This window comes from Thermobia domestica, chromosome 9 (genome assembly GCF_964235325.1).
Source record: "Thermobia domestica chromosome 9, izTheDome1.hap1.1, whole genome shotgun sequence".
Classification (NCBI taxonomy): Eukaryota; Metazoa; Arthropoda; class Insecta; order Zygentoma; family Lepismatidae; genus Thermobia; species Thermobia domestica.
The window spans coordinates 103,978,626-103,991,048 of NC_137462.1; the positions used below are offsets into that span (position 1 = coordinate 103,978,626).

Below are 12,423 nucleotides of genomic sequence, written 5' to 3' on the forward strand. Positions count from 1 at the left end.
TCTTTTTACTAGAGGTATTTTTTGTAATAGCTGAAAATAGAAATAATATAAGTATACATAGTAAATACAACAATTACATTTACATACAATTAATAATAACAATAATTAGTCACCAATGACCAGATCTGGATTTCTTAACCTAATAATAATAATAACTTAAAATTTATAAATCCATACCAATATACTGATATAAAACAATATATAAATTAAAAGCATTATTTAAACATAAAAACCAGCAAGTGATCCAAAAGTGTCACTTGCATATCCGGCGTCTTTGCGAAAAAAAAAGAATAATTAATTGTGTGAGAGGGCCCAGTTTTTCATTTAAAGTTCAATGTCTCTTTCAGTCTTTTCCTTAACTATACAAGAAAGGAAAACTCTGACCCTTCTCACCACACTGAAACACTTCACTTACACAAGTATTACACACGAAATATACTTGAAAAATTATCTTTGTATTTAATTTTAAGTCAATCATATGGTTCACTTTGAATTGTCTAAAGTCTGGATCAGTTCTGATCTGAATAACTTTTACCACATAATACACAATATTTTCACACTGAATTCACACAATACCTTTACTGAAAAAAAAGAATGAAAAATTAATAAACAGAAAAGAAATTTAATTCACTGGGAAAGCAAACTTGCTTCCCTTTTCCATAGTTTACTGTCTCGAACAGTTTTTCATTCTTAAATTCGAACTTGGAATTTACACAAGCACAACTCTAGTCACCCTGAAGTTTTCCGCAACACAGCAACCCTGGAAATCCATCAAGTGTAATAAAGCTGCATCTCAGCTACTATCTCCGACATCCTGGATAGTTTGAAAGTGGCCCCTGCCACTAGGGTTTGTTAAGCTGCAACCATCCTTCATCGAAAATTGTCCAATACGGCACCCAAGTTCAGGATTCGAACTTCTTATGTGTGCATGAGCGAAAAGTTCCATGCTACTCGACCTGATGTAGATTCGAACTTAGGACACTTGGTTCGAGTCCTAGCAGCTACTAACGGCACAACGAAACTGTAGCCATACTGTAATTTATTGTTTTCGTATGTTGACTTTTAATTGATTACATACGACGAAACTTCTTCGGTTTCTCTCCGAGAAACCACAACGACACACTAAACTGATTTTTGCAAAGTTCTCTTGATTTTGTAATACTACTATACTTTCATTTACTATTGATATGGCATGAGTCGACGAATGATAGTAAATTTTAAACGATCGGTATACTTAGGCGTATTAACCCAGCCCTTTATGATATAACTGACGTGTACTGAAGGGAGTAAAATTCTTTTCAAGTCTTCCTCTAAGCTATCTGAACTAAAGTGTCTAATTAGATGGTTCTAAAAAAAATGAAGAATTGGCAGGAACTTAAATGTTCCAAAACAACTTTAATTACAGGAAAATGGCTGACTAACCATGTCTCTATTTTTCCTTACAAAAAAGGCCAACGCATATACAAATGCAAAAACAAGAGAGATAGAAACTCAGGTCTCTATCAAAACGAAAAGTGCTCGGGCAGAATAAAAACTCTGGGGGATGTCAAAGTTCAACTCCCCCCTTCCTCCTTATTAACCAAAGAGGGATCAACCGCATCCACGATGCAAAAAAGGAACATATTTCCAATTCGTAACAGTTACTCAATTCTTCCCAAGTTACTAGAGATCCATCAAATTTTTCAACTTCATTCTTCACTGCACTCATGTTGTAAAAAAGAACAATTTACTTTACTTCCCATCAGTCCTTTTTCTTTAAAATCCGACTGGTAACCTCAGCTACAATAATCTCTTGGTCCGCAATCCTTCCCCTTAGCAGGTTGCTCAGATAAAAAAAACAAAGGCTGTCCACTGACTATTCAACAAGAGTCCTGTTGTAATCCCAGGCACTATTTCTCTTTTTTTAAAAAAAATCTTGACAAAGCTGTCTTCCTCCAAAAAATCGACTCAACATAATACACCATAAATAGTGAAATTTCGCAAGCCCAAAAACAAAACAAAAGGTAATGGCTATTTACACAAACTTTATGGCAGGCTACTCTCCCCTCCATATCAAAATTTCTTACTCTGGTGCTGTGTAAGAAATAAAAAGGTCATTTCGAATAGCGTTATTGTTGTTCACATTTCCTTTTCCTTCCAGAGGGTTTTCCACAAACTTCCGCCCCTCCCATTTTCTCTTCCTCCGGGGCGCAGAGTGACCATTTTTTACAACTCACTCCTACTGTCAAACAGAGGCACCTTCTTCCTCCTTGACACATTTTTCCCTTTTGTTCATCTTCCACATGTTTGGGGTGACTTTCTAAGTACAGTAATAATTCCATGCCACCCTTTCATGGTGCAATATAGCCAGAAACAGTTGTTCCATACAATTTTGCGTGAATTCTGATCAAAATGAGTCCTCCTTTTAACGGTAACCCGTTTACAAGGAAAAAGTCCTTTCATTCAAACCTTCTCCAGGTCTATCTTCCGCTCCTGTCATTGTTGCTACCTAACGTAACAAAGTTTTTCCAATAAATAGAGCTGTATCTTTCGAGCATATTATTCCTATTAGTTTCTACGTCGCTTCTGCTTATTAATTAACTAAAGTACTCCAGAAATGAAACTATCTTCAATTTCCGAACAGTTAGCAAAAGGCGATTTGAATTAAACCAATTCCTACTGTAGCCATATAACAAGTGTAGAACTAACGTTTCCAAAATAGTTTCCAAAGAAACATTTCTCCTCTTAGAGTAGTCGTCGATAGAGTCAAGGAAGCTAAAAGGGCATTGCTTTGAATCTCAGCTAAAACGAGGTAGTTCAATTTTTACGTCCTCGGGGACGGTCCAGCACGAACAATTTTGCCTTTCTACGTTCATATTATTGCGAATTTGCTGTTCTTGGTCTTTACTATTTCCAGTCTACCCAATTTTATTAATTCTAAAATCTGTTCAACTGTTACGTCTTCTGTTTCTGACAAATTTAAGGCCTCCTTTAAAGTCTGCAGATCCACTGTAGTCGCCATTTCTGTTTTCTTTCCGGATCTAAGTTTCATATAAAACTCTTGTTATGATTTCATATCCCGGACGAGCCCCCATATGTTTGTCGAAAAAAAATAATGTTTATGTTACTTATTATATGTAACACTGAAATACGTCAGACTGAGAACTATAGCTATTCGTGTCTCTATCACAAAATTTTCGACAAACTTTAAAAAATAAATTAGAATATAATAAATCATATTCTGACTCGTATCTTAAAATAAAATATGTAATGTCTAGGGTAATTAACTTAATTAACAGGTTTATAACTCAGGATCTTATCTACATATGAAATCATAACACATGAGTTACCTCTATTAAAAGTTTATTCAGAAAAAGTTGATAATTCTATGAAATATCTTTCTTTAAAATTGCATGAGAAATACTGTTGGGTATTCTCTTCTCTAATTCCTTAATTATTCTCTAGTTTTAGTAAACTTAATAAAGCTAAGGTTTCTCTAATTATGTGCCTGTGGCAGACAGAAGGGTTAGCCCTCACTAAAAGCGTCCTCTGTCAACCTTAACTTATAAAGGGCATTGACTCACTACATCAAAAGCCCTGGCCTACGACCCTATTTCGTGTACTCCCTTAAATAGGAGATGCACTAGAAGGATATCTATCTAAAAACTTATTATAGGGATAGGTAGGTAAGGAGAATGAGTTCGCCTTATAGTAGCGAAAGATCCTTAAATAGATCTGGCAGGTAAAGGTTAGATAAGAACCATACTCCCTGAATTAGGAGATGTGATTCAAAAAAAAATAATATAAAACTCTATCAGTAGCCTCTTACGAGTCCACTTCGAGGGATCGAACCCAGGAATCTGTGTTCAGAGTGTTCATAAAAACCTATTGTGTCCTGCAAGAGGAACAAATTACCTTATAACCGACCAAAACCGTATACAGCTTCAGTTTTGAACACGTACTCAAAAATTCTAGTAGCTGGGAATTGTTAATCTATTCTAAATGCCATATCCACCTAAATATGGAATGTAGCATTTCAAGGATCAAATGCTGTCCCTATTCTACAGGGCCTAATTCCCTAGCAAAATTCTGTTTCTTGAATTAGTATACGAATTGTATTTCTATATCCCTTCTACTCACAGGACCTCATTTTAGTCCAAGAAAGAAGTCCCTTAAAAATAAAAACCTACTAGAAGGTAGAACCTAATATAGCTCATGCCTTCTGCCTTATTTAAGACTCGGAGAACCTAACGCGTCTAAGCAAGACTTCCTTAATACTCCCCCTTCACTTACTTGAAGTCATAATATTCTCTTACAGGGAGAAAAAAGCTCCCACTCGGCTCACCGATCCGAGTCCGTCCTATAGACTACATTTTTGGAGACTGTCCGAAGTCTCCCCCAAGACTGACGGTCAACTGACCCCTTCCCTGTAAAAATCTTCCGTTTATATAGGAAAGCTATCGTATCAAAGCTATGTAGAAAAAACGAATGGTGGGGAGGAGGGTGTCCTCCTACCAAAAAGAAGCGTTCTCTGAATGCTTTGAAACTGACTGTTATTCCCTGAAACAGAGTTGCTATCTAACTATTCTTTTTACTAGAGGTATTTTTTGTAATAGCTGAAAATAGAAATAATATAAATATACATAGTAAATACAACAATTACATTTACATACAATTAATAATAACAATAATTAGTCACCAATGACCAGATCTGGATTTCTTAACCTAATAATAATAATAACTTAAAATTTATAAATCCATACCAATATACTGATATAAAACAATATATAAATTAAAAGCATTATTTAAACATAAAAACCAGCAAGTGATCCAAAAGTGTCACTTGCAACATTCTACCATTCATTCATCTCATCATCCCGTCTGTCTTCGCCTCTTTGCATATTCATGGGACGTTAAATTCTTTCAAAAATCTCAGGATTATATATATATATATATATATATATATATATATATATATATATATATATATATATATATATATATATATATATATATATATATATATATTCCTTTCCTTTAATAACCAAAACGGCGCATTCTCTGTACAGAACTTGCATAACTTACATAATACAGACTCGTTTGCTACATGGTAGCCAGTCATACGATTAGATTCAGTAACACATAAATTGCAAGAAAATTTCACCTGTTAGTTATAAACCTTGGTTCACGTTTTAGTACTCACGAATCGTTTAAAAACTCTCGAAACTTGATACGCTTCTAATTAGAAATGCTGTTAAACTTATTCAAGGTCTATGGAGTCGTAAAACATAGCACCAAGAGTAATTGGTGCTATTACACATAAAAATCAGATACATTAGAGATAAATATTGAGGGATAGAATACGAATCATCAATTAATATTTTAAACATCTACTATTGTGTTATATTTTACATTATAAAACGTAGGACTACTAAACTATATCACAGTCTTCGCCATATATTTACTTGTTTCCACATTTCAATCTGCGCCTGGTTGTGCAGCTGCAATAAAATGTAAAAAAACATAGTGCACAGCCATCGAAATTTATCATAAGTAGATATTACATTATAATGTTTAAATATTATTTGCGGTTACTTACAACTGAACGTGTACTTGTGTTTACTCGGGAGTAATAGTATACCGTACATAGTTTATAGAATACACAGTACACCTGCTAGTAAATGAAAACTATAGCGACATATTGCCAGTGATTAAGTGAACATTTTAGGTGATCATGTTAATCTAATGGTGCAGATGTTCCCTAATAATGACAGTCTTTCAAGATCGCAGTGTGCTAATACATATGGTCAGTCTTTTTCAAACATAGTTTGGGAAGCATCAGGGTGAATTTCAACATCTTCCCTAGGTCGTTCAATCCCTCAACTTGAGCATTAATGGCTAGTTTTAGTGCAGCGAGTTCAGAGCAGATTTCCTCCTTTGTTATCGCTGATACAGCTAAATGCTGTACCACTAAAAGAATGATTTACTATTCTCTGGAAACGACTGACAGACTATATACCTCAATTCCTCTTCGAGTATAAGGTGTACTACAGGATGTGGGAGGAAACGGGAGAACCCCGAGAAAACGAACGCACACGATGTTTGTCCACCACAAAGTTCACTTGGCGGGAGGAGGGTTTGAACCCAGGACTCCATGCACCAGAGGTAAACGCTCTACCACTGAGCCACCGCGGCCCCTTTGCAAGATAATATAATTATATATCAAAGACGTAAATGTCTATTATCTCAAGCTATATCATTTGCCCGAAGCTTGCATAGTGCAAACTACGAGCGCCTGAACATAGAAAACGAGATTTAGATACCCCTGAAACTGACTGAAGAATAATGAGTAATAAACAATACTTTTGTTTTTATTGTATTGAACATACAGGGAGTTTCAAAACAACACCGACAACATATGGGAGATGATTCCTGATACCAAATAAGACAAAATGTATAGACCAATCTGGGTACACAAACGCTTCCTTTCGGAGTTATAGGCTGCCGAAAACATGAAAAAAAAAATGATCTTTAAAGGTCCGTAACTCTAAAAGTATGAAACCTACCGTAGTTGGGTAAAGAGTTCACTTAGGAACTTGTGTGTGCCCTATCCAAATATCCAAGTTCCAGAATTCTGTGGTACTTCCGCAACATTTTTTGTAAAGGTAGTTGATGAGTGCTTCAAATTAAATGCCCGTATCCAAACTCCCTCTATAAAACTTGTTGCGTGAGTACCTTAGGATTCCGAACTATGTATTTTTGGATAGCGCACATATTAGTTTCTAAGTGAAGTCTTGACCCGACTACGGGAGATCCCATAGTTTTGGAGCTATGAACCTTTAAAGTTCATTTTTTAACTCCGAAAGGAAGCATTTGTGCACCCAAGTTGGTCTGTACTTTTTGTCTTATCTTGGTGTCAGGAATCACCTCCCAAACATTGTCGATGTTGTTTTGAAACACCCTGTATATTTAAGCACAGAAAATGTACGTAGAGGAATAATTTGCTTGTTTATGTAAGAGGCTCATTAACATTTTTTAAATAAAGAATTTTCAGTTGATGATATGGCATCTCAAATGATCCTGTTCTTCGGAGCTGGTTTTGATACTAGCTCAGCAACCGTGAGTTTCGCACTTCATGAGTTGGCTTTACATCAAGATATTCAACTAAAGCTAAGAGAAGAAATTGATGCTGCTCTCGAGAAACACGGAGGCAAAGTTAACTACGAATTAATACAAGAATTGGAGTACTTGGACAAAGTGGTTTCTGGTATGTATTACTATTTGTTATATGTTTTGCTCATAATTTTCTATATACAAAATATGCGTACTTGTAAGTCATCCAAGTCCATCCACTTCACCAAAATTTCAATATGATATTCAAAGAAATGTGTAGAAAACTTTAGATTAAACAACGGTTGATTGGTTTATATCCGGCCAGTTTGACAACGCTGCCGTCACTTGTGTACTTGCACCAGAAATAAGAAATCAAATTAGTGTTGTGCCTCAGTTTGCCCGTGCCGCAGTGTTGTATTGGTGATATGCTGTCGTAAGTGAGCACGTACGTCATAGGTCTTTTCCACATACATTTCTCATACGATACCAGCCGAACAGTGAAATAGTGCCTTGAAAGCAATTTAACCATTTTAGTGACTACACTTAAACATATCGTGGCCACGGAAAACACAAATAGGTCTCATACAGAAACATTTCCTAATAAATGGAGTCCGTCCGACGGTGTCAGCTGATGTGCTTTGTCGAATTCCTCAACTGGGGCAAGACAAGATAATTCACCACTACAGTTACATGTCCTGGTGATTAAGTCTGGCGCAATGAGCTGTCAGCTTTTTGTCGCCAGCTTGGCGGATTCACGATCTCCTCCCGCTCTACATTGTTGAAAGTAAAACAAACTATCGCAAAGCATACCAAAGACTTGTGGGAGGAGAATTTCGATGAGGTTTATATTTATCTTACGCGTAATGGTAACATTTGGGCAGTTGCATATGTACCGTGACACGTTTGGGAAAAGATGTACCGAGATTTATCGCCAGTACCTAGGCACCGAGTAAGTTTCTCGCAGAAATCGTGATTATAGCCAGATACGTTCGAGCATGGGCGCCGATCCTGGGGGGGGAGAGGTCCCGGACCCCCAAAGCTCATGTGAGTCCCCCTTATTGAATTTAAGAATATACAATATTGGGCAAAATTTGAATGCAATTTGTCTTAAAATCCTTATATATGCCTTCTGTATCTGAATGTCCCCCCCAAATTTACAGAGGAATCATCGCCCTTGCACTCGAGGGGAAGTTGGAGGTATTTTCGGTGCACAAAAACATGAAACTAAATTCTCCCTACTTCCAGCAACCCAACATAAACACAATCTCTCAGAAAGACATCCTTTGTTTGTACAGAAAACAGTAGAACCAGATGCGATCCACATCTCGATCCACTATCATGACATGTACTAGTAAATGCAATTCCTGTTACCATTTCGCGACATTTCACATCAGCCAATCGGATTTCTGTACTTTTGGAGTGTTAAATTAAAATGGTGTCTACAACACCTCCCTTACCGACATTTGAAACACCTTCAGGGAGAAATGGAATTCATATTTCTATGTTCCAATGTGTTCGTTATAGTAAGTATTGGGATGTCGGGCAATACAGTTCCTAATGTTAGTGGTCCGATTAGAACGGCGAGGCACGCCTTTTCATAAGGTATGTACACTTTGAAAACGGTCGTATGTAACCTGATCATCCTTCTGTAATCGAAGGTGTTCTTCAGTTAGAGTAAATATTTCTAACTTACAAGACGTTTTTCCGTTCAGAAGCACAAGGTAAATCAGTACTGATAGCCTACCATGTTGTTTTCAATAAAGCATAATAGTTTTATTAATTTACCACCTGGATAACAGATGGGAATTCTTATTATATTAGACCTGATCAATAATAATAATAGTTTGAGTTGACATCAATAAGTACTTTCTAAGAGGGTGAAAGATAGCCTCTACTTAATATGCCAAAGGTCGTTTCAATGTTATAGTGACGAATTTGATCGATAGTAGCAGCAAGTGTAAACACGCAGGAAAAGTTATTGCGGGTAGTTTGAAAGTGCTGAGTATTGACATGCATGAAGAGTTGTTGTGCGTATAAGTAGTCCTATGACTCCGAAAATTACAACCTTTAGGAAGCTATAGTTGTTTCCTTTTCGACATTGGCTATAGTTATAGCTCCATAAAGTAAACAGTATATGACAAAAGTTTTCCATTGATCAAAGAAAGAGATCAACTCTGTGTTGAATCGCTACAAAATGGGCACTCTTGTTGTTCGTGGGCCCTCCAATATCAGGCATCGCTGATATCGGAGACCCAGGCCAGGCCCGCAACTAGGGTTTCTGTCACTCGGGGCAAACACACAATTCGGCGCCCCCCCCCAAGGTTTAGTCGAAAAGTATCACTTATGGATTGCAATTGTAAATAACATTCTTAATGAAATCAGTTATATCGATTTTTAAGTACTTTAACCCTCCAATACGCGCGCGGGCTACCATTGTAGCCCAGCGTTTTTATTTTCCTTGCCGCAAAGTAATTCGAGATGATAACTCAAAGGGTGTCTGTGTACCGTTCTATCAACTATCATTCTGCGTGTTTAGGGTGTGGTCAAACGTAAAATCGAAAGGATCTCATTGTTATTCTGCTTGAAAGTTTCATGGGCTATATCTGTAGCTCGCGCGACTATTGATATCACGGGTGTTCCAAAGCGTCAAAGTTTTTTCATTATAGTTTGAGTGTTGATCAGATGGTCAATGAGTTTGCAAAATGCCAATTCTGATGAGAAATGTTTTTAAAACCAATATTTACGATCCAAAATCATTGAGAACATAACAATGCAACAATGAAAAGCTTATTTTTATTTCTGTAAATTTTTCGGTGTAATCCTTTGATGTGGAGAAAAGAAGAAAACTTTCCATCAACAATGAAGCACACAAGAACTCCACACTATATTGTTATGTGTACCTCTCGAACTTGAGCACTTTCTGTATCTTTTGGGCACCTTTCTGTATACTTTCTCTTTCTGTATATATGCACCTCTAAGGTGCACACAAGTGATAGAAAAAACTGATTCGAGCAAAGCATCTCTCTTTACAGTGCATTAACTAGAAAGTTCATTAAATATGAAAGAAATTGCTTCATAAAATATTAATAAATAGATCAAGATATTTAGATTTAATGTATAGTAAATATTATACATTATACACGATTAATGTAAAAAAAATATTGAAATTAACAATAAAGCATAATAAAGCATAAGTTGGACTGATAGATAACAATTCAAAATGCCTCGAAAAGCTCTCAAGCAAAACTAATAGATAAAGCTTCATACAGCCTTCACTCGCAAAATCTCTTGGTAGGTGTACAAGAAACAATTAAATACACCGAGGCGTGTAAATTATCTTTTCCGCCACAAAACTGCCCTCTAGTTTAAAAACATTACAGCAATTGCGTAACATTACAGGGGGCGCGTCTGAGCTAAACTCTTCAACCACCAGCAAGCAACAAAAATCGGGAACTTTTCGCCCCCGCCCCTATTGATAACAGCGTTTTAAACTTCAGAGCTGTTCTCAATGGAATTATACAAACAAACAGCTCCTTGTGGTAGGAAAAGGAAAGGGGCGGGGGGCGGATTCTCTGTGGTCGCCCAAGGGAACAAAGGCATGCAATATTAGGTTTTTAATTTATGACATTACACCTATAGTAAATATAATCAAATATATATAATCAACGAAAAGAGGTCCCATGGAAAAGGCCAAGTAAACTTTTGATTTCTTTTAACCTCTAGAATAAGTTCCTCAAGGGAAAGGGTGCAATTTTTAAAACAATTGATATATCTTCTTTCCGGCGCCCCCTCCAACCACGCGCCCGGGGCACGTGCCCCCTCTGCCCCCCCCCTAGTTGCGGCCCTGACCCAGGCATACACCCAATATAGTACGAAAAGTGAGTTCTTCAGAACCCACTGCCTCAAAGAACGATAGCAATGGCAGTACAACGTTTCGTCATTACCATACATTGCATAATTGAACAAGATTTATATTTGGTAAAGAAGCATAGGAATATGACTCGAATTCATATGTTCCATCTCTCACAGTATAATTGAGCGGAAAACAAACAGTCGAAAGCTGAACGAATGCCATCTAGCAGGGAACAGATGCAAGTTCATAGAAACTCAGGTCGGGATGTGGTAAGAAGAGGGCCATCTTCAATCGTCCATATGATTCCACAAGTTGTTCTGGCTGCCTACGAGAAGGTGTGGAAAGTTCTCCACGTAGCTTTATGGTTGTTGATTACTACAGTAATGAAAAAGTTATGTTACGCAGAGTGGACAAAAAGGTTAAAATCAGTGAAACTTATTACCATATGAACATTTTTAAGCCGCTACACAACCATGGCATCGACACTTCTAAATGGCAGCAACACATCAAACGACAAGACGTTCAGTCATATAGCGATGTCAACGCTTAAGTAAATGACACGTAAAACGGAAATTCATGAAATCCCCTGACAGCATTTTGAAAGTTTGTAAAGGGTAGTAACAAACTTGACCAAACAGTGGTTGAACACAGTCTCCTTCAGCAGGAACTGAGAGGCAGAGCGATAGCTAACAGACAAAGCTTGCACATCGCTCACAAACATTAGTGGCGTTGTGGTATTTCTCAAGCTGACAACGATGCCAAATTCAATACAGTAAATCTGAGATGACATTTTGTACCTTCCCGATAAATACCACCTTTAAGAAGACACTTGGATTATTAAGGATGGATTGGTGAAAGATTTATAGAAAAAGGGGAAGAGGTGATTATTGATTTAGAAAAGGTTTTTGACTACATCAATTGGGAATTGTTGTTGGGAGTTCAAAAGAAGATTGTGTTGGATTGAAAAGCTCGAAGATTGAATATGAACCAACAAGTAAGTGTTTGAATACGGTAGAAAATAACAGAGGATAGTGCAATTGGAAGGGAAGTTCGATAGGAATGATGTCTCGCACCAACCTTATTTAATATCTAGCTAGAAGAGATAATGAAAAGTGCCTACATAATGAAGATGGCATCCAGCATTTTGATGGGAGGTTAAATTATTAGGCATATACGGTTTGCAGATGATATGGCGCTTGTTGCGGAATTCGAAAAGAAACCTTATAAGGTGTTATAAAACTTGAGAAAGGGTTGTGAAGAATATGGGATGAAAATAAATGTTAGAAAGACAAAATCCATGGTGATTAGAACGAAGCGGTCGGTGTCAAATATAGAAGTAGGAGGGGAGAAAATAGAACACGTGACTAGTTTTTGATACCTGGATAGTATTATTAGTAATAATATGAAGTGTGAGCGTGAAATAAAAACAAAGATATGAATGGCGAAAAAAGCCTTATAGAGGGAAGAAAAATCTATTT

The 12,423-nt window shown here is 36.8% G+C and overlaps 1 protein-coding gene across 2 annotated transcripts in view; it reads left to right on the forward strand.

Moving 5' to 3' along the window:
• LOC145694905 (cytochrome P450 6k1-like) overlaps positions 1-12,423 on the forward strand; it is a 47,622-nt gene that overhangs the window by 21,898 nt on the left and 13,301 nt on the right. For both annotated transcript variants that reach the window (XM_081771648.1, XM_081771649.1), the window contains exon 3: positions 7,025-7,246. In XM_081771648.1, the coding sequence (XP_081627774.1) occupies positions 7,025-7,246 (222 nt within the window). The remainder of the gene's footprint in view (positions 1-7,024; positions 7,247-12,423) is intronic.